Consider the following 24,453-nt stretch of genomic DNA (forward strand, 5'->3'; position numbering starts at 1 on the left):
TGCCAGCAACTTCCAATTTGTCGACAAACCAGCTTACTCCAGTCAGCAGATGTCCTGTTGTCATAATTCCGAATAGGTAGATATCTTCACGTCCTCGACAGAAAAGGGTCGCCAGGCACGCGGCACTCCTTCTTCTCCTAAGAGTCCGTCATGTGTCCAGCAACAACAGTGTTTCCCACAGGTCAGGCATCTATTTGTGGTGGTGAGGTCAGGCGGCGGGGGGGTCGGGGGATTGGCAGCTACGGCGGCGGTGATGACCAAGAAGAACGCGGAGTAGGAATATAATTACAACACTTTATTTAGATATTAATATACAGATTTGAACAATTAGTTATTCACTGAAATATATTTATTAATTGTGGTTCTTACAAAAAAATATATGATCTTATAAAATATAAAAGCTAAAATTTCTCTTAAAGCCCACTCCAAAAATCTTGAACTTTAGACTGCCATCAGTTTTACTCCCTACACTTAACCATGTGTTTCCTACTGCCTGCAGACTTTGCACCCTTTGATAGGGCAATTAATTTTTTGGGGTTTCCGAAAAAAAATAGTGCAAGGCCTTATCTGAAGGAAAGTCCTTGGGGTCAGGTCCGGTTCTCAGGCAGGCAGCCGGGTGTTCTCCTTGTAGCTGATTCCGCAGGTCTGTTTTCACCTTAGGTTTCATCAAAAAAAAAAGTTAATGTCATAAACTGCATTATTATTATTATTATTATGATCTATAATTACATTTAAATGGTATTGCATACATGTAAAATTAATGTTATTTCACATTATTTGACCAATAGCAGTTAAACCCATCTGCACAGGTCAGCCACCTGTTTGTAGCCCGATCACAGTTGAAATCTTGAAATGAAGGGTCTTTAATGGCTAAAACATTAACCTTGACAACATTTTAACAGCTGGTTGGCTCAGATTTTATTTTTTTTCATTGCATTCACATGCTGCAGTGGACAGTGCACAATTTAGCTTTCAGTATTAATGCAGTGTCTGAAGCACCGTCTCCACGTGTGTTTATTGACAACAAGGTTTAGACATGTGATTTGACTACAATCAAAAAGACTGAAAAAATTTTCAGGGGGACGAAGGCTCCTTTTTTTTCACCAATTAACATGCTAAAATTAACAAACAGCACCATTTGAAGAAAATATTTCAGTATTTAAAGACATGAAAACATCATTAATAGAACATACATACCCCAATTATCCTAATGAATCACTGTATATGGTTCAGTCCCAACAGTATTTAGTCAGTAATATTTACATATTGTGTTTATTTCACATCCACAGGTGTCACATTGATCAGTGTTATTATCTACAGTTTATTTACAGTATTACCACATTACTTCAGTTCACTTCTTTTAAAAAGACAGAAATTTAGGAGTCAATATTGCCTCAAATATTTTAAAGTGGCAGGGAAGTTAACATCAACGCGCATAAAAACGGAAACGGAAATGAAACTTTCAAAGCAAACGGTTTCAAAAGCAAGAGTCTTCACTGAAGATGAAACAATAAAAATTATAATAATAGACTGTAAAATATTTGTAAAACCGTGATTGATAACACAGAACATTTCCCATTTATATATATCAATAAAAGTTGTCTAAGTCCAAACTGACAGACTGGAGAAGCTCGACAGCACTAGCTAGCTTAAATGCTAACACTAAATCAATACACTAATGTCATTTTCCGATAAATAACGACATACCCCAATATGTGCGAGTATAACCACATAACAGTGTCAGCAATTAAGACATTAAACCGCGCACATTAAAGCCACATGACGCAGTAGGCCTGTGAGCTCAAGACAGAGTGATCGATCGATCGATACTGTAGCAACGACAACCGGAAGTTGATTAACATGATGTCAACAAAACCTGGCAGGACGCTCCCAGCAAACGTGTCTTTCGTTGTAAAAAATAAGAACAAAAACTTTAACAAATAAAAACGGAAGATTTGCATATACAAACACTCAAATAAAAAGTATTTTTATTTGAGTGAAAGCGTCCTTTCTCTCGAGAACTGACATCGTTTACATTTTACTCCCCCCCCCCCACCTTCTCTGCATTGTGTGGTCATGCTGGTGTTTCCTGCTTTTAAGCGGCCATCTTGAGATGGCAGCAGCAGCAGCGCAGAAGTTCTTTGAAGGCTCGTAAAATCAAAACCGGAGCAACTTTTAATCAGAAGGGTTCAATCTCTTTGCTGTGCGAGTTTGAAGCCGACACAACTAATGCGCTCAGAGGAGATAATGTTTGAAAAAAGGTGACGGGTTCTTACAAAACTTTTGTTTTGAAGTGGTAATAGCCAACTTCCTGTTGATTTTTGCTGAAGGATGTCAACTAATGAAATATAGGTCTAAATGAGACCTACATAGAGGTTTCATGTCTCTACGACATTCCTACCGGAAGTTACAAGCAGTTGTGTCTGTGTTTTCTTCCCAAGAGCAGTTTTGTCAGTGTTTTATTCCTAGGGGGCGCTAGAGCGCAATTTTGAGTTTTTTTTTTTTATTAGATTGTAATTTACACCAGTCCTGATGTGTGTGTCGAGTTTGCTGAGTTTTGAAGCATTTTAAGGGGGTCAAATTACAGCTCAAAGAGGCAAAAATTACATTTTTAGGAAAATTTTGTTTTGCCAACTTCCTGTTGATTTTTGCTGAAGGAGGTCAGTGTTTGAAATCTAGGTCTAAGTCAGACCTACATAGAGGTTTTTGTATCATGTCTCTACGACATTCCTAACTAAATGGTCCTTAGTGTGTGAATGTGAGTGTGAATGTTGTCCGTCTATCTGTGTTGGCCCTGGAATGAGGTGGCGACTTGTCCAGGGTGTACGCCGCCTTCTGCCCGATTGTAGCTGAGATAGGCACCAGCGCCCCCCGCAACCCCAAAGGGAATAAGCGGTAGGAAATGTATGTATGGGCATTGAGACTTATCTCTTATGTTCGACTCCCATCTACTGGTCAAACTTATTACAACCTGTACCACATAAAATACTGTAGTGTCCCGGAAGAGTTGTTGCTGCAGGGAATTCTGGGTATTTGTATTATATTCTCACGAAATGTGTTTGTCATTGTTGATTAGTTTGGTTTTACAATATGACACACATTTATGACCGTGTTGGTGATGTTTATACAGCCACCCTTAGTGTGACATGTATGGCTGTTGAGTAAGAATGCCCTTCATTCACTTGCAACATGGTAATTTATATAGGCTATAATCATACACAATACCAATATGTCTTAACATATTAGATGTATGAAATGTATCACCCCTTCCAACGCTTCAAATGCATTATATATTAGGTGAGCTAAACCTTATAATCTGGAAAATGCGGTAGACATAACATCGGCGGAAAGCGAAAAATTAAACTAAACAAAAAAACGTTTCCGACGCGTGGACTTCCGGACTTTAGCGTCCTTTCTGATTTCAATGCGTAAAAAGACACTAAGTGCGTTAACTCCAAAACTGTGTATCTGTATGTATATGTGTAGTATTGTATATGTATTTGAATGTGTATATGTATGTTTATTAGGACTAGGTGATATATCGACTTTGGAAGATATATCGATGCATTTTTAATCAAGAAAATACATATGAAAATATCGTAATATTGATATAATTCTCGTTAAAATAACCTAACACTGCTTATTTGTTGTGTTCCTTGATTTTGCCCCGCTCCCTCTCATTGGCTGCTAAACCCCTCTCCTTCCTCCTTCTAAAACGTGCTTGCACGTTTAAGAACATCCATGATTGGTTGGTGGTTTACTATGATGAGTCACGATTGGTTGAGATTAGGGCAAAACATTAGGGACAGGCCAATCAGAGGCAGGATAGGGCGGGTCATCGAACCAGTAATGGAAATCACAACAGACATCCCAAATGACGACGAGAGAGTCGTAGAAGAGAAAAGGGAATTTTCAAAAAGGCGGTTTGTATAATAAAAAAACAAGTGGAAGATGGCAGAGGGATTCTCTTCTTTAGATTTTTCTTTTAGCGATGTAGACCATGTCCAGGAAACCCGCAATGTTTACTTGGCCACATTTGGACAAATGTGTGTGTCTGTATAAAACATTCATTTGAGTTGTTTACCATGTTTGCCCACAACAAAACTGCTCTCTAGTTGCCAAGTCGGGTATATTTTGTACGAGAAATGCTACCAAAAATGTATGCCGAAGTGAGAAAGATTGTAGCTACACAATTAAGTCAAGTCACTTACTTGGCGCTGACCTGAACAGTACATGTGTGACGGTCCATTATATCGTCAACTGGGAATTAAATTAATTTTTTATATGAGTTTGATACATTTTGTATTATTTGCACAGCTAAGTTGTTTATGTTACGTAGAAATAATATTTTTCTATTTTATTTGTTATTTAATGTAATCCTGCGCTACTTTAACAGTTTTTCTGTGCTGTTAATACCCATCCTGACTAACTGGGTTAATAAAAGTGCCACTGACTGTTTACAGTACAGTTGACATTTGGTTCAATTTCCGTGAATCTCACTCAAAAATAAATGTCTTTATTTTTGTACTTTAGCCGGAAAATATCCATCCATTGATCCATTTTCTAACGCATGTCCCTTTTGGGGTAGCGGGGGGTGCTGGAGCCTATCTCAGCTGCACATGGGCGGAAGGCGCGGTCCACCCTGGACAAGTTGCCAACTCATCGCAGGGCCAACACAGATAGACAGACAACATTCACACACTAGGGCCAATTTAGTGTTGCCAATCAACCTATCCCCAGGTGCATGTCTTTGGTGGTGGGAGGAAGCCGGAGTACTCGGAGGGAACGCACGCAGTCGCGGGGAGAACATGCAAACTCCACACAGAAAGATCCCAAGTCTGGGATTGAACTCAGGACTACTCAGGACCTTGGTATAGGGAGGCACATGCACTTACCCCTGTTCCACCATGCTGCCCACCGGAAAATATATCGAGATATATATCAAGTTTAAGTAAAAATATACCGAGATATACTTTTTCGTCCGTATCGCCCAGCCCTAATGTGTATGTGTATATGTATGTATATACAGTATGTAGTAGTATATATGTGTATATGTATACTATATATATATGTGTGTACATGTATGTGTATGTATACTGTGTGTATATGTGTATGTACAGTATATATGTGTGCATTGTTTCATTGATTGAAACTTTTATTAGTAGGTTACACAGTACAGTACATAATCCGTACAATTGACCACTAAATGGTAACACCTGAATAAGTTTTTCAACTTGTTTAAGTCGGGGTCCACGTTAATCAATTCATGGCATGTGTGGTATGTATATACTGTATGTGTGTGTATGTATATATGTGTATTTGTATATATGTGTATATACTGTATATGTGTATATACTGCATATGTATGTGTGTATATATGTGTGTCTATATATGTATGTGTGTACCGTATTTTTCGGACTATAAGTCGCAGTTTTTTTTCATAGTTTGGCCGGGGGTGCGACTTGTACTCAGGAGCGACTTGTGTGAAATTATTAGTATAGCATGTTCTATATGTTATAGTTATTTGAATGACTCTCACCATAATATGTTACGTTAACATACCATGCACCTTCTCAGTTGGTTATTTATGCGTCATATAACGTACACTTATTCAGCCTGTTGTTCACTATTCTTTATTTACAAACCCCGTTTCCATATGATTTGGGAAATTGTGTTAGATGTAAATATAAACGTAATACAATGATGTGCAAATCATTTGCAACCCATATTCAGTTGAATATGCTACAAAAACAACATATTTGATGTTAAAACTGATAAACATTTTTTTTTGCAAATAATCATTAACTTTAGAATTTGATGCCAGCAACGCTTGACAAAGAAGTTGGGAAATGTGGCAATAAATACTGATAAAGTTGAGAAATGCTCATCAAACACCTATTTGGAACATCCCACAGGTGTGCAGGCTAATTGGGAACAGGTGGGTGCCATGATTGGGTATAAAAGCAGCTTTCATGAAATGCTAAGTAATTCACAAACAAGGGTGGGGCGAGGGTCACCAATTTGTAAGCAAATTGTCGAACAGTTTTAGAACAACATTTCTCAACGAGCTATTGCAAGGAATTTAAGGATTTTACCATCTACGGTCCGTAAAATTATCAAAAGGTTCAGAGAATCTGGAGAAATCACTGCACGTAAGCGATATCACGGACCTTTGATCCTTCAGGCGGTACTGCGTCAAAAACCGACATCAGTGTGTAAAGGATATCACCACATGGGCTCAGGAACACTTCAGAAAACCACTGTCAGTAACTACAGTTGATCGATACATGTGTAAATACAAGTTAAAACTCTACCATGCAAAGCGAATGCCATTTATCAACAACACCGAGAAACGCCGCCGGCTTCTCTGGGCCCGAGCTCATCTAAGATGAACTGATGCAAAGTGGAAAAGTGTTCTGTGGTCTGACGAGTCCACATTTCAAATTATATTTGGAATCTGTGGACGTGGTGTCCTCCGGAACAAAGAGGAAAATAACCATCCGGATTGTTTTAGGCGCAAAGTTCAAAAGCCAGCCTCTGTTTATTCTCTTGTCACTGTCATATTTGCGGGACACAGCTAAAACCGGTCATCAAGTTGCATTATCACCATAGTATTAAAAACCTTTATCATCCGCGAATTTATAGCATTTATATCAGATATTATCTATCGTATAACCTTTGGCGTTTTGCCCTTGTGTCCATGGAATTATTCCCTTAGTTTGTAAATAATATTTAAATACTAATAATATATTTCAATAACTGAACAAAAAATACAGTGATTTCATTATGCTGGTATAGTATAATGATATTGATATTTGTATCGAGTTGTCCGCCTCTAGAGAACGTTCCCAAAAAGTTAATAATTGTCAAAGGCCCTGAGGTTGATGTTTAACAACTGCCTTTTAGAACGTCACAGCTGTCCTTCAGTATTTTAAGTGGGACTTAAATATGTCCTCTGATCATTTCTGAAGTGAAGGTTTATAGACATGAATCATTAATGTTCTGGTCATCTGTTTGCAAATAGGTTGTTGAATATACTGTATGTAGGTATTTTGTCCAAACACAAGGCTTTGCCGAGGGAGTGCTTAAGACACTCCAAACAATTGTCAATAGAAAGGTATGCTCTTGTTAAATGTCTAGCTTCTTGGCTATATACCTGTTTTACTGGTTGTCTACATGTTGAAAAAATGTTTCGGTGAACGAAGCAATTTGATATCATTGTTTTTTTATTTTATTTTTTTTATTTTGGTCCTGTCCAGTTTTTCAGGCAAATCATATACTTGATATAGATCTGATCTCATCGTTTCTTGAGACACGATCTAAGGTTTGACAGAAAACAAAAAAAAGCTGAATATTTTAGGACTTCCTTTTTTTAATCTTGTCTAATGTGAAGGTTAAATTTTTGAGACATTCTCATTCAAGATTGTTGCTGTACTTGATTTGTACATTTTTTGTGTGCCAAGATACTTTTCTCAAGTCTTTTTGTTCTTTATGTTTGTCTAATAATTACTTATTATTTAACAAAAGTCCCTAATATAGTTACACGAAGGAAAAATTACGATTTATATTAACATTCACAATCTTCCACATCTAAAAAACGCTAACTTTCATTACAATATTTTGGAAAAACTCTCACAAAATTAGTAATTTAAAAAAGTGTCTCAATTCCTGGATATAATCTAAAATTGATGTCAAACCCTGTGCTCCTTAGAGTTGAGGTTACAAAGAACATGTAAAACATTAATAACAAATTAGTGAAATCAGAAGTTGGCGCAAAAATAGGTCTAAACTTTTTACGCACCTTGAAAAAGCTGCCTCGAATTCGCATATTAGGCCACAACAATCGGAAAAGGCGAAAATTTGGAGACACTTTAATTTGTAGTTACATATTAAGCTAGGGCTGGGCGATAGGGCCTTTAGTTAATATCAATATTTTTAGGCTAAGTCACCATACACAATATATATCGATATTTTGCCTTGGCCTTGAATGAACACTTGATGCATATAATCACACCTATGTGTCTACATTCAAACATTCTTGTTCATACTGCATTAATATATGCTCATTTTAAACTTTCATGCAGAGAGAAATCACAACTAAGTCAATTGACCAAAAATATGTTTATTAAACAGTTATTTAGCTTTGGCACAAACATTAATGTCATTTCAAAACAGAAAGTGCACGATTGTCAGAGACATTTTAAAAAAAGCTATAAGTGCACTTTTTGTACAGAACGCCATTACAATAGTTAAAGGCCTACTGAAATTAGATTTTCTTCTTTAAACGGGGATAGCAGGTCCATTCTATGTGTCATTCTTGATCATTTCGCGATTGATTGATTGATTGATTGTTTGTTTGATACTTTTATTAGTAGATTGCACAGTTCAGTACATAATCCGTACAATTGACCACTAAATGGTAACACCCGAATAAGTTTTTCAACTTGTTTAAGTTGGGGTCCACGTTAATCAATTCATGGTAATATAATATGGCGATATTTGCTGAAATGATTTAGTAAAGAACATCGAGGATAAAATTAGCAACTTTTGGTCGCTAATAAAACAGCCCTGCCTTTACCGGGAGTAGCAGACGATGACGTCACCCGTGTGAGGGCTCCTCACATCCTCACATTGTTTAAAATGGGAGCCTCCAACACAAAGAGCTGTTCTGACCGAGAAAACGACAATTTCCCCATTTAATTTGAAAGAGGATGAAAGATTTGTGGCTGAGGATATTGATAGCGAAGGTCTAGAAAAAAAATAAAGTTTTAAAAAAAATTAAAAAAGGCGATTGCATTGTGAGCGATTCAGATGTTTTTAGACACATTTACTAGGATAATTCTGGGAAATCCCTTATATTTCTATTGTGTTGCTAGTGTTTTAGTGAGTTAAATTGTACCTGATAGTTGGAGGGGTGTGTCCACGGGTGTCTTGACACCAGTCTCTGAGGGAATTAGTCACGGCAGCAGCAGCACGACAGAAGCTCCGCTGATCTCCGGTAAGAGGCGACTTTTTACCACAATTTTCTTACCGAAACCTGCTGGTTGACAAGTGGTCGGGGTCCATGTTCGCTTGACCGCTCTGATCCATAGTAAAGCTTCACCTCCGGGAATTTGAAACAAGGAAACACTGTGTGTTTGTGTGGCTAAAGGCTAAAGCTTCCCACCTCCATCTTTCTACTTTGACTTCTCCATTATGTATTGAACAAATTGCAAAAGATTCAGCAACACAGATGTCCAAAATACTGTGTAATTGCGCGATGAAAAGAAACGACTTTTAGCCGCAAGTGGTGCTGCGCTAATATGTCCCCTCCAACTCCAGACATCACACACACGCGTCATCATACGCGTCATCATTCCGCGACGTTTTCAACAAGAAACTCAGCGGGAAATTTAAAATTGTAATTTAGTAAACTAAAAAGGCCGTATTGGCATGTGTTGCAATGTTATTTATTTCATCATTGATATATAAACTATCAGACTGCGTGGTCGGTAGTAGTGGGTTTCAGTAGGCCTTTAAAAACCAATAGAGTGCACTTTTGTGCATGATGTCACACAAGATATTTCAATAACTGTCAAATAAAAATGAGCTGCATAATAGGTTCCTGCGGACGTTATCTCCTTCTGTTGTTGACTTTTTTTTCACACGGTGTTGATCTGGAAATAGTTGCTTCGGCATTTTGTTGATGTGGCACCGGCCGGAGATGTTGACAAGCGGGGTTTGAAGCACTCTTCATTCTCTAGCGTGTGACTTTTCAAATGATGCTACATTAGCAGTGCTGCTACTTTTTGTAGCAACGCTTTTGCCGCATAAATGATTAACATATTCCCGCATTAAGCCAAACCACTGCCGGACGATGCATCCCGTGCTGTTTTTCTTGGGATTTATTTCTTCCTCCATCGGTTACCAGATTTGCTCCTTCTCTCTCTTGTATTACACCCGCACCTCACCATTAGCATCACAGCTAACGTTACCATGTTGCTACCTGTCTGCTCCGCGGGAGCGTGTGACGTTGCACACGTAACGTGTGTGAGAAGGTGCGCTTGGTTTACGCCTCTGTGAGAAGGAGGGACAAGAAATAGTGGGACACGCATGCAGTGTAATGCCTGCAGCCAAAAGCAACTGCATGAGAATGTGTACTCAAATATAACGATATAGTCATTTTGTATATCGCACGGAGACAAACCCGCGATATATCGAGTATATAGATATATTGCCCAGCCCTACATTAAGCAGTAAAGTTTTACTCTGTAGGGGTTTTACGATTGATTGATATATTGATTCAAGATCATTTCAAAAGAGAATCGTTCAATTTAATCAATACTGGAAAAAACTAAACATTGAATAAGAACGACAGAATATATGAATTTTATCACTTTTGAAAATAAGAACGGTAAATGTTAAGTTTATATGCCTGTCTATGATGTCATCAAAGGAAAAATCCTTTGGTTTATGAGAAAGTCCTAACAAACTCAAACGCCACAAGACAATATAATAAACTACAACACAACAGCTTTCAGCTACAGCACGATTGCAAAAGCCACAACAAAGACAAATGACCCAATACAATAATTTGAAGCCACAACTCAACTTTAAGCCACAAAAGACACGACATACACAATGGATCTGACACTGGAGCAAGTTACGGCGATGCACTGACCTCCAGAACACAACATGACGCAACAACAACATGGCAGCCAAGGAGAAGTTATTATATCAGAAACAATACATTCAAAAGTCGGATCAAGGAGGCTATGGAAATTAGGAAGCTAGGTGCAAACACCATCAAGAGGGATGAGGGCATACATGCTTCCACATGCTGGGACGCTGTCATTCATTGGTGACGCCAAGGTGGTGAACAGATAGTGTATGGTCGGGTCGAGGAACTTTATTTAGCGGGTAATTCTACTGCTAAAATGTGGGTTACTTTCATTAGATCAGGGGTCACCAACCTTTTTGAAACCAAGAGCTACTTCTTGGGTACTGATTAATGCGAAGGGCTACCAGTTTGATACACACTTAAATAAATTGCCAGAAATGGCCAATTTGCTCAATTTACCTTTAATAAATAAATCTATATATATAAGAAATGGGTATTTCTGTCTGTCCTTCCGTTGTACATTTTTTTTCCTTTTACGGAAGTTTTTTTGTAGAGAATAAATGATGAAAAAAACACTTAATTGAACGGTTTAAAAGAGGAGAAAACACGAAGAAAATAAAATGCATTTTGATACATAGTTTATCTTCAATTTCGACTCTTTAAAATTCAAAATTCAACTGAAAAAAATGAAAAAAACTAGCTAGTTCAAATCTTTTTGAAAAAAATAAAGTAATTTATGGAACATCATTAGTAATTTTTCCTGATTAAGATTAATTTATGAATTTTGATGACATGTTTTGAATCGGTTAAAATCCAATCTGCACTTTGTTATAATATATAACAAAATGGACCAAGCTATATTTCTAACAAAGACAAATCATTATTTCTTCTAGATTTTCCAGAACAAAAATTTAAAAGAACTTCAAAAGACTTTGAAATAAGATTTAAATTTGATTCTACAGATTTTCTAGTTTTGCCAGAATAATTTTTTTGAATTTTAATCATAATAAATTTGAAGAAATATTTCACAAACATTCTTCGTCGAAAAAACAGAAGCTAAAATGAAGAATTAAATTAAAATGTATTTATTATTCTTTACAATAATAAAAAAAGGTACTTGAACATTGATTTAAATTGTCAGGAAAGAAGAGGAAGGAATTTAAAAGGTAAAAAGGTATATGTGTTTAAAAATCCCTAAAATAATTTTTAAGGTTGTATTTTTTCTCTAAAATGGTCTTTCTGAAAGTTATAAGAAGCAAAGTAAAAAAATAAATGAATTTATTTTAACAAGTGAATACCAAGTCTTTAAAATATTTTCTTGGATTTTCAAATTCTATTTGAGTTTTGTCCCTCTTAGAATTAAAAATGTCGAGCAAAGCGAGACTAACTTGCTAGTAAATAAATACAATTTAAAAAACAGAGGCAGCTCACTGGTAAGTGCTGCTATTTGAGCTATTTTTAGAACAGGCCAGCGGGCTACTCATCTCGTCTTTACGGGCTACCTGGTGCCCGCGGGCAACGCGTTGGTTTCCCCTGTGTTAGATGGATCAAGGAGGCTGTGGAAATTAGGAAGCTAGGTGACAACCACATCAACAGGGATGAGGGCATACATGCTTCCACATGCTGGGACACTGTCCTTCATTGGTAACGCCAAGGTGGTGAACAGATACTGTAAGGCCGGGACAAGGAACTTTTTTTAGCGGGTAATTCTACTGTTAAAACGTTGGTTACTGTATGTCTATGACAGTTCTTATTCATCGAGGTCATTGTGTAACAACACTCTAAGACAGAGATTAGTGCATCCTAAAGATGGGACACTCCACACCCAGAAAAACAATCTGTTGTATGTTATCCAGTTTAATGATGAATGCACTAATTCACATATTGGGGAAACAAAACAAGCACTAAAGACACATGGCACAGCACAGACAGGCAAACTTCTCAGGCCAAAAAAACTCAGCTGTCTACCTGCACTTCAAGGAGAAAAAGCACTCCTTTGAAGACAAAAATATACAGATTCTGGACAGGGAAGACTGATGGTATGAAAGAAGAGTGAAGGAAGCCATCTACATCAAGATTGTACAACCATCCCTGAACAGAAGAAGTGGCACAACCTTTCTCCAACATACAACACTGTCCTTAAAACCATTCCTAAAATAAATGGAGTTAGAAACATTCTAGCCACAGATGCTCCTTTATGCCAATTGTGCCATTCCTTTACAACTAAATAGACTGCTAACGTGGGTAATTCCAACAATTTTTAGCTGGTAGTGGTTGATCCACAGCGATTGCTCTCCCACACAATACCTCAATGCTAACGAGGGGAGATTCAACCTTAACGACTGTCATTGGCATTGACAGTAGGATGTCTCGTTTGCATCAACAGTTGTCTTTCCTCATTACGATAGGACGGAAACTTCTTTGCCCAGACACACTCTCCTGGTGTTGCAGTAAAAATAATTGGGGTTTTCCGCACCAGCAGCTAGACTAGATTTGACTAATCTAAATCTAGGACTCGATGTGACCAATCTTAGTCTGTTAGCATGAACTGATGAGGATGAGAGGCGAATAGTCTTCTAAGACAAACAATCTATTGAATTCCGTGAGAAGTTGGTTCCTGTAGTTTTATTGAAAATTGCATGGATGTTTAAAATGTGAGGAGAAAAAAAAATGCTCTCGTTAATGCAACTTAAAGTGTTTTTGTTCAAATAAGATGTGAATGTTGTGTGAATGTTGTCTGTCTATGTGTTGGCCCTGCGAAGAGGTGGTGACTTGTCCATGGTGTACGCTGCCTTCCGCGCAAAACGCAGCTGAGATAGGCTCCCGCGACCCCGAAAGGGACAAGTGGTAGAAAATAGATGGATGGAATATGTGAATGCATTGGTCATTCATTGTTTCCTTTAGGGCTGCAACTACAGATTATTTTGATAGTCGATTAGTCAACAATTATCTTAACCATTAGTCGGATAATCAAGCGTATACATTTAATGGCTATTTTTTTCCCATCGACTTCTAAATGCAGCTTGAGTTATTTTAGGCATGTGCTTACAATCGACAAAGATGACTTTAATTAATATTTATTTTCACTGTAACTGTGCTGCTCATTCAGCTGTTACAAAAAATCAAATGACTATTAAAATATCCATTTGGAAAAAAAACAAAGGTAAAATGCTAAAAAAAACAAAAAAAACAATTAACCTTGATTATATATTGAAAAATAGTTAAAATAGCAGCAATAAAAACAAACAACAAAAGAAATAAAGCATTTTGTGATGATGTTTAAAAAGCTGCACACTGGTATATTGACTATTGATTAACTCTTGGCAGTTTTAGCACCTGAATAGACTCAATGTGTTGAATTGGATCTTTGATTATTAATAATGTTGGATATAGGGCTGGGCGATATGGTGTTTTTTTTAATATCTCTATTTTTAGGCCATGTCACGATACACGATATATATCTCGATATTTAGTCTTCGCCTTGAATGAACACTTGATGTATATAATCACACCAGTATGATGATTCTATGTGTCTACATTAAAACATTCTTCTTCATACTGCATTAATATATGCTTGATTTTTTTTTACTTTCATGCAGAGAGGGAATTCACAACTAAGTCAATTAATCAAAACTGTATGTATTAAACAGTTATTAAGCAGTGGCACAAACATTCATGTCATTTCAAAACAGAAAGTGCAAGATTGTCAGAGACATTTTAAAACAAGCCATAAGTGCACTTTTGTGAATGATGTCACCTAGATGACATCAAAACAACACTAATTAAAGTGTACTTTTTGTACAGAACACCTCTACAATAGTTAAAAAAAAAAAATTAAGTGCACTTTTGTGCATGATGTCACACAAGATATTTCAGTAACTGTCGAATAAAAATGAGCTGCATAATAGGTTCCTGCGGACGTCATCTCCTTCTGTTGTTGACTTTTTTTTTCGTTGACTTTTTTTGTTGATCTGGAAATAGTTGCTTCAGCATTTTGTTGGTGTGGCACCGAACGGATATGTTGACATGCTGTTTCAACAATTCCTCATTCTCCAGTGAGTGACTTTTCAAATGATGCTACATTGGCAGTGCTGCTACTTTTTGTAGCAACGCTTTTGCCGCATAAATGTTGAACATATTCCTGCCAAACCACCGCCGGACGATGGATCCCATTTGTTACCAGATTCGCACCTTCTCTCTCTCGTATTACCACCCGCACCTCACATTACCATGTCGCTACCTCTCTGCTCCGCGGGAGCGTGTGACGTTGCACACGTGGCATGTGTAAGAAGGTGCGCTTGGTTTACGTGTCTGTGACGACAGACAAGAGAGTGGGAAACGCATGCAGTGTAATGCCCCCAGCTAAAAGCAACTGCGTGAGAATGTATACTCGAATGTCACGAGATAGTCATTTTCTATATCTCACTGAGACAAACCCGTGATATATAAATATATCGCCCAGTCCTAGTTGGATATTTAATAGATTGTATGTTTAATCTTATGATACCGCATTGGTGCCTGTCTGTCTGTGTGTGTTTGTTTCAGCACGCGGTTCGTGTTGTTATTGTTAAAGTTTAAGTACCAATGATTGTGTCACACACACTTGGTGTGGTGAAATTTGTCCTCTGCATTTGACCCATCCCCTTGATCACCCCCTGGGAAGTGAGGGGAGCAGTGGGCAGCAGCGGTTCCGCGCCCGGGAACCATTTATGGTGATTTAACCCCCAATTGCAACCCTTGATGTTGAGTGCCAAGAAGGGAGGCAATGGGTCCCATTTTTATAGTCTTTGGTACGACTCGGCTGGGGTTTGAACTCACAAGCTACCGACCTCAGGGCGGACACTAACTACTAGGCCACTGAGTAGGTTGTAGGGCTGGGTATCATCAGGTACCTTGCGATACGATAATATCACGATATTTTGCCCACGATAACGATGAGATCACGATACTACGATTATGCGATAATCGATGTATTGAAAGAAATTTCATCCACGATTCATCATGATTTCAGTGTCACTGAAGAAATTCAAAATTTATTGACTGCATTGAATCCACTTCACCAAAATATTTTCTGTCTGTGCTAATTAAAATTATTAAAAAAAACAAAATGAATGCAGAAAATATACATTTCAGTGCTACTGAACTTCTATGTAATCATGGACACATCAGTGCTTAACAATTAAAATCAAATTGTTTGATGAAAACTAGCACTTCATTGTATAAAAAAAATAAACATTTAAGTCAGTGCATATCAACAACTGGGTGGTCTTATGAAAACCTGAGAACACATTTTAAGGTACTATATGGTCTAAGATCTTTACAAATAAAGCAAGCAATTGACTTTGTAATACTCGCAGCCCTGGGGGGTGCAGAAGGGAGCTTTGCTTTAAATACGGTGTTGATTGTAGGCTGGCTAACAGAAACGTTAGCATTAGCGTCGCTACTAGCCCTTTCCTCCGTGGCAAGCTCAGGATGATGGCGGACAAGATGGCTGTGCATGTTCGTTGTGTTGCCCGTGTACTTGACCTTCGCGAGACAGTTCTTGCAGATTGCGAACTCTTTATCAAGTGTTGTTCCATTGTCTGTATAGTAAAAGCCGAAGTGGGCCCAGACTTTGGATTTAAAATTCGCCGGTGCATCTTTCACGTTTTTCTCTGCTATTCGCTCCTCCGCTTTGCGCCATTCCCTCCATCTGCTGCTGATGCTTCTTCTTCTTCTTCTTCTTTCCTTTCAAAGAGTACTCTACTAGAGTACTCTAGAGTACTGCGCTAGAGCGCCGTAATGTGGAGGCTCGAAGTAGTGACTCCATAAATCAAACAGGTTTTTGTTGGCGAATCTGTTTAAAACGGCTGTATGTTTACTTTTATAAATATCGATATTTGACGCCCGTGTATCAATAAAATGCCGCAAGAGGAAATATCGCGATATATCATTGTATCAATGTTTTGGCACACCCCTAGTAAGTTGTGCCCTTTTTTACGGCATTGCAAATTGAAGCTGCTTTAAAAAGTACTCAAATTGATGTTGACCAAGTTTAGCTGACCGACTTTGGCGAAAATGATAGTTGAAGTTATTTTTCACACAACTTCGTATCGCATTTGTTAGCTTGCTAGCAAAGTGTAGGCTAACACTCTTACTGAGGCCTCGTCCGCCTTCCAGAGGTACGACACCATGCCTCCGCTTTAAAAGCTTGCGTATCACAGACGTACAGCCATAATAACAAAGTCCGCTTAGCAAAGTAAGCAAGGTATTAATTTTTTTTAATAAGAATAAGAGGAAATGTGCTCACACTTTACATGTTATCACTGGCGAAAAAAATAAGTGATGTCATCTCGACTATTGTCAACAAATATTATTGTCAGAGACAAATTTTATTGTTGACATTTGTCAACAATGTCAACTAATCGTTGCAGCCCCACTATCCATAATTCTTTCATATCTAATTCCTTTACAATAGATAACAGGATTATAGGAAATTTCAACTCCAGTATGCAGTATTTATTTAATAGTCACACTGGTTAATTTATTAATTTTTTTATGAAAAATTACTGAATAGATTTCAACTCAATGAATCATTTTGGATCGTTTTGTTCTTAAAAAAAATAAGATTTTCCTGAATCGTAATTGCAACCAAAAATACTGAATCAAATCGTTAAAACAAATCATTACACCCCTAGTACGCTGACAAGCTGCTGCTCTCTAGTTATTTTTTGTGATTTAGCGTCCTTCTACAAAACCCAAAACCAGTAAAGTTGGCACATTGTGTAAATAGTAGATAAAAACAGAATACAATGATTTTCCAATCATTTTCAACCTATATTCAATTCAATAGACTGCAAAGACAAGATACTTTTCGTTCGAACTGGAAAACTTTTTTTTTTGTAAATATTAGCTCATTTAGAATTTGATGCTTGCATCATGTTTCAAAAAAGCCGGTTTAAGTGGCAAAAAAGACTAAGAAAGTTGAGGAATACTCATCAAACACTTATATTTGGAAAGTCCCACAGGTCACTAGGCTAATTGGGAAAAGGTGGGGGCCATGATTGGGTATAAAAGCAGCTTCCATAAAATGCTCAGTCATTTACAAACAAGCATGGGCCGATGGACACAAATGCATGAGCAAATTGTCGAACAGTTTAAGAGCAATATTTCTCAACAGGATATTACAAGGAATTTAGGGATGTCACCATCTACAATCAGTAATATCATCAAAAGGTTCAGAGAATCTGTAGAAATCACTGCACGTAACATTGAATGCCAGTGACCTTGGATCCCTCAGGCGGTATTGCATCGAAAATCGACATCGGTGTGTAAATGATATTACCACATGGGCTCAAGAACACTTCAGAAAATCACAGTCAGCACATCTGTAATTGCAAGTTAAAACTCTACTATGCAGAGCGAAAGCCATTTATCAACAACGCCCAGAAATGCTGCCGGCTTCGCTGGGCCTGAGCTGATCTAAGATGGACTGATGCAAAGTGGATAAGTGTTTGTTTTTTGGACTGAGAAGTCAATATTTTAAATTCTTTTTGGAAACTGTGGACGTCGTGTCCTCCGGAACAAAGAGGAAAAGACCCATCCGGATCGTTCCAAGTTCAAAAGCCGGCCTCTGTGATGGTATGGTGGTGTATTGGTGCCCAAGGCATGGGTAACTTAGATATTTGTGACGTCACCCTTGATGCTGAAAGGTACATACAGGTTTTGGAGCATTATATGTTGCCATCCAAGCAAGGTTATCATGGACGCCCCTGCTTATTTCAGCAAGACAATGTTACAACAGCGTGGCTTCATAGTAACAGAGTGCGGGTTTTAAGCTCGCCTGCCTGTAGTCCAGACCTGTATCCCATTGAAAATGTGTTGCACAATATGAAGCATAAAATACAACAACGGAGACCTTGTACTGTTGAACAACTTAAGCTGTACATCAAGCAAGAATGTGAAATAATTCCACCCGAAAAGATTAAAAAATGTGTCTCCTTAGTTCCCAAACGTTTACCCAGTGTTATTAAAAGGAAAGGCCATGTAACACTGTGGTAAAAATGCCCCTTTGCCAACTTTTTCCCAATTTTTTGCTGCCATTAAATTCTAAGTTATTCAGTATTTGCCAAAAAAAAATGTTTCTCAGTTCGAACATTACATATCTTGTCTTTGCAATATATTCAATTGAATAAAAGTTGAAAAGGATTTGCAAATCATTGTATTCTGTTTTTATTTACGTATTACACATCGTGCCAACCTCACTGGTTTTGGGTTTTGTACTTGCAGGAGTGTTCCACAAATGGTTCTGCAACTCAAAAGTCGTGAAGAAGCTTGTAACAGAAATACACAAGAACTTTTTAAAATTAAAAAGGCCCCAGCTATGTTCTTTCTATGAACTATCCAAAGTCCCTAACAGGTAGTAAGAACTCCAATCTCCTCCGATGGAACATATTTAACAGGCTAGTTTCTGGTGGAATTTGCTGGTATTTTGATTTATCTGGGTAAATGGGAAAGTTCCTGTATTGGAAAGGGACCCAATGCTTGTCCAGCAGGTGTTGCACTTCACAACTTGATTCCCTGCTTCCATTATGTGACGTTTCTAAAGCGATTCAAAATGGTTTACATCTGCGTCTCGATACATCTTTTCCCCCCAATTTCTAAGCAGAGGTAAATAAATGATTGAATGATTCTCAGATAAAGTGATTCAATGATGATAGATCATGTTAAGAAAATTTATGTTTTTGCGATGTTGCATCCATTGTTACCAAACCACTCGGGCAGCATTCAGACGAAATGAACCATCAGACTGTTCCTGGGTCCATGTTATGGAGGGCAGTTTGGGGTTTCTGGCCAACTTTGATGTTTTCCCTTTCCATGTACAGATGGTATTTTCCGGACACCAAAAGGGTTGATGCAGAGAAGATGCTAGTATTTGGGAAGAACCGCAATGGAGCCTTCCTTGTCAGAAAATGTGAAACCCAGAAAGGAGACCTGTCCATCTCACGTAAGAAACAATCTATTATTTTCCCCTTGTGAAATAATTCAATATTTATAGAATACCTACAAAATAGTAACTTTGCACACCAATGATGTGATTTGTCAAAAAAACAACAACAATTTGGCGGGAGAATGTGTGCGCATCTGTGTGCAAACTCTTAAACTGCTAATGCATATTTAAGGCAGTGAGAAATGGAGACCTGAACTTAAATTCCACAGTGTGTTGGCGTTGCGCTCTGTCGGGACGATACATTTCCACGCTCGTCATTAGCTATGTACACAAGGACACATTTAGCCATCCATCCATTCATTTTCTACCGCTTGTCCCTTTCGAGGTCGCGGGGGGTCGCTGGAGCCCATCTCAGCTGCATTCGGGCGGTAGGCGGGATACACCTTGGACAAGTCGCCACTTCATCGCAGGGCTAATCGGATTAAAAGCCTAACCCGCAGGTCGGCAACCCCTACCTCTAGAGCCGCATCTTTATTCCTGGCCTCGTAGCTCTCTGGAGCTTTTTCAAAAATGTATGAAAATGTAAAAAGTATTGGAAAAAATATGTTTTGTTTTATTGTGGTTTCTGTAGAAGGACATATATGACACAAACCTCCCTAATTGTTAGAAATCACACTGTTTTATATTGCACGTGTCAGTGATTAAAGACTATTTGGGGAGCGCCGTTTTGTCCTCCTAATTTCACTGTAGTTTGTTTACATTTACAACTTTCTCCAACTTTCTGAGACGTGTTTTATGCCACTCCTTTTTTCTCTCATTTTGTCCACCAAACTTTTCATGCTGTGCGTGAAGGCACAAAGGTGAGCTTTGTTGATGTTATTGACTTGTGTGGAGGGCTAATCAGCATACTTGCCAACCTTGAGACCTCCGATTTCGGGGGGTGGGGTGCGTTGTCAGGGGTGGGGCAGGGTTGGGGGCGGGAGGCGTGGTTAAGAGGGAAGGAGTATATTTACAGCTGTTGTGTGCGGAGTTGTGCACTGCACTTTCTAAAACCCGTAGATTTTATTGTCAAATATTCATGATTGATTGATTGAAACTTTTATTAGTAGATTGCACAGTACAGTACATATTCCGTACAATTGACCACTAAATGGTAACACCGCAATAAGTTTTTTAACTTGTTTAAGTCGGGGTCCACGTTAATCAATTCATGGTACAAATATATACTATCAGCATAATACAGTCATCACACAAGTTAATCATCATAGTATATACATTGAATTATTTACAATCCGGGGGGTGGGATGAGGAGCTTTGGTTGATATCAGTACTTCAGTCATCAACAATTGCATCAACAAAAATGGACATTGAAACAGTGTAGGTCTTACTTAGTAGGATATGTACAGCAAGCAGAGAACATAGTGAGTTCAGATAGCAGAAGAATAAGGCCAACCTCTGGCCTAACCGGGATAAAAATACTTCATGCAAACACACCATTCAAAATATGTTAACCCTATCACACATGTTCGAAACAGAATTTTATTTTGTTCGAGGCGAGTGGCTTATGCTGATAGTCTTTCGGACTGTAGTGCATGAAAACACATTTTTCCGAAATCTTTACAGCTTGTTTTACAAACAAGGTTTGTCTATCCATGCTTGGAAGGTAAAATTGTTTTACCTGACAAGTTTCAGTTACTTTACCTCTAGATCCTTCATCAGAGGTACAGACAGAGGAAGAGAGAACGTACACAAAATTAATTAAATTACTTATTAGTAAAATTAACACCGTTAGTAACACCTGTATTATATAACGCCGTTTTTTTCTAACACTGGCTATAAGCTAACCTGCAAAACACAGAGCTAAGCACAACACGCGGTTATTGACGTTCATTAATTTATTAGCTGTGTGTGAAACACATTCAGGGTTTCCCCAAGACTGCCAAAATACCTGTGACAGTGGGGAGTGCGTTTATGACCTCATCGAATAATGATATGATGATATGTTGTTGTTTTTTTTACAATTGACTCTCCTTAGTTTTATCCTGCTTCTAAATTTGTGTTTAACTGCTGTGCAGTAATTTGTGAAACTTTTATTGTTTTCTAAAATGTGCTGTATAAACAAAGTCGATTGGAATGGATAAAAAGGCGAAAAATATGTATACATATATTTTAAAAAAATCTGTTATTTGGTATTAAGATATAATTTATATCTTTTTGCCAAATGTTTAATTGTTGTTGCTTATTGTACAATGTACTTTGAGACATTGTACATTCTACAGACTTGTAATGACTTTTTTCATTAAAAACTAGCAACAAATTTAATCTTCTTCTGTTAGAGACTCTTAACTTCTGTCCCTCGATGTCCCTGAGAAAAGAGGCGAGCTACAGCCAGCATAACATTGCAATTTCTTTGCGGTGCTCCAGTTGAACTCTTAAAAAAAAATAAAAATAAAAACAAATGTTGTGGCGGTAATAAAAATGCCATAACAGACCAGTTCAAACTACGGGCTGCGGGCCGCAAATGGCTTATTAGATTTTTAATCCGTCAAATTTTTTCCAGACCTTTAACATCGAAACTCTATCCGCCATTATGATATCCAGTGCTTTTTTTTTTTTTTTTTTTACAAATTACTGTAAGTCTTTTGAGTTATATGCAAGTTTTTTTTTATCTTTTGTGTTCATATTACACTATGTTTGTTGCGTTTCACTTGATTGTAAAAGACGTCGATCGAGGAGGTGGTGTGAGAAGTAATAGGAGCGACGTTTATATGTTAATATTCAGTGTAGGGCTGAGCAATATGGCCTTTTTTTAATATCTTGATATTTTTAGACCATGTCACAATACATATCTCGATATTTTGCCTTAGCCTTGAATTAACAGTTGCTGCATATAATCGCTCCAGTATGATGATTCTATGTGTCTACATTAAAACATTCTTGTTCATAATGCATTAATATATACTTATTTTAAACGTCATGCAGAGCGGGAAATCACAACTAAGTCAATTGACCAAAACTGTATTTATTAAACACTTATTAAGCAGTGGCAAAACATTCATGTCATTTCAAAACAGAAAGTGCAAGATTGTCAGAGACATTTTAAAACAAGCTATGAGTGCACTTATGTGCATGATGTCACTAAGATGACATTATCAAAACAACACTAAATTAAAGTGCACTTTTTGTACAGAACGCCACTACAATAGTTTAAAACAAAGTGCACGTTTGTGCATGATGTCACACAAGATATTTCAATAACGTCAAATAAAAATGAGCTGCATAATAGGAAATCAAATCGCTATGTGGCAGGTTACTGCGGACGTTATCTCCTTATGTTGTTCACAATTTCTTTTCATATGGTGTTGATGCGGAAATGGTTGCCTCGGCATTTTGTTGGTCTGGCACCGAATGGAGATGTTGACATGCGGAGTAAGCACTCTTCATTCATGCTTTTTTTCCCTGATATTCTGGTTGACTCATTCAGTTAAAAAAAAAAAAAACATTCCATTCCGTTTTTTGAGGTGGACAGTCATAATGTTTTACCATTCAAATCAGACATTGAATTTTTGTATTGGTGTTCCTGAGAAATGGGACCACCTATATATTTATTTATATACACACACACACAGTCGTGGTCAAAAGTTTACATACACTTATGAAGGACATACTGTAATTACCCCAAACCCACGTCAAAAGTGGTAAAGGAATGGCTAAATCAGGCAAAAAAATTAAGGTTTTAGAATGACTGACTTAGACGTGTGGACAATGCTGAAGAAACAAGTCCATGTCAGAAAACCAACAAATTTAGCTGAACTGCACCAAGTTTGTCAAGAGAAGTGGTCAAAAATTCAACCAGAAGCTTGCCAGAAGCTTGTGGATCGCTACCAAAAGCCCCTTATTGCAGTGAAATTTGCCAAGTTTGTTGTAACCAAATATTAAGATTGCTATCTGTATACTTTTGACCCAGCAGATTTGGTCACATTTTCAGTCGAGGGTATTGATGCCCAACAGCTCAATTTGTGTTTCATCTGACCACAGAACTTTCCTACAGAGCTTTTTGAGCTTGTATACTTAATCCTCCATCTTGGTAGTCATTCTTTCAACCATCCATCTACCCAGCCATACATTATTTCATTCAGCAGAACATTAAAATATATTTATTGTATTTTTTTTTTGTGCAAATAAAATCGCCTGACTTATTCTGTGTAAAAAATAGTTTAGGGAGGGTAACAGAAAATTGTATAGTTTGATGACGGACCGTGAATGTCAAACTGTCAGCTGTCATTTTCGACTTGTGTGCACACATACACACACGTCCATGCAGGCCTCTGTGATGCATCACGTCCTTCCAGACAGAACTCTTCACATCCCAAACATCTGGGTGGCCCCACTAAATCAGTGAAACAAAGTTTCATCTGTAAAGTCACATCCAGCCAGAAGACAAGGCTGTTGCCTGTACATGCACACACAGTACTGTACATCATACTATTTTAATGACCTTCAATGATCTTTATAAGTGGTAGAAAACTCCATGTTTCATGATTTTCACATCGCCATAAAAAAGGCATGACGGTAAAGTCTGTGTGAGTAAAGAAACCGCCTTCGTTCACAATTCAAGCACTTTACTTAAATTACGTGGGTTTGGCATACCCGCAGGCTGCATGGGAGAAAAGAGTACATTTGGAGCACAGTATGATAAACAAATACTGATATTTATTTTGTCAATGTTTTATATTTTTTTCCATCAAAACAAGTTAGGCTTACATTGGAATTCCTCTTCCCTGTCTGCTAGGTTTAGGGGTGTCCCGATACAACTTCTTCACATTTGAAACAAATTATGACTGTTTGAATCAGGGCTTAATCCTGCCGATTCTGATCACTATTGAGTGAGATCTGCAAATTCTGATCACATTAGTTGTAAATT

At 37.7% G+C, this 24,453-nt stretch overlaps 1 protein-coding gene across 1 annotated transcript in view; it reads left to right on the plus strand.

Moving 5' to 3' along the window:
* frk (fyn-related Src family tyrosine kinase) overlaps positions 1-24,453 on the plus strand; it is a 63,652-nt gene that overhangs the window by 4,345 nt on the left and 34,854 nt on the right. The window contains exon 2 of the mRNA XM_061900368.1: positions 19,465-19,586. Coding sequence (XP_061756352.1) covers positions 19,465-19,586 — 122 coding nt within the window. The remainder of the gene's footprint in view (positions 1-19,464; positions 19,587-24,453) is intronic.

This window comes from Nerophis ophidion, linkage group LG05 (assembly GCF_033978795.1).
Source record: "Nerophis ophidion isolate RoL-2023_Sa linkage group LG05, RoL_Noph_v1.0, whole genome shotgun sequence".
Taxonomy (NCBI): domain Eukaryota; kingdom Metazoa; phylum Chordata; class Actinopteri; order Syngnathiformes; family Syngnathidae; genus Nerophis; species Nerophis ophidion.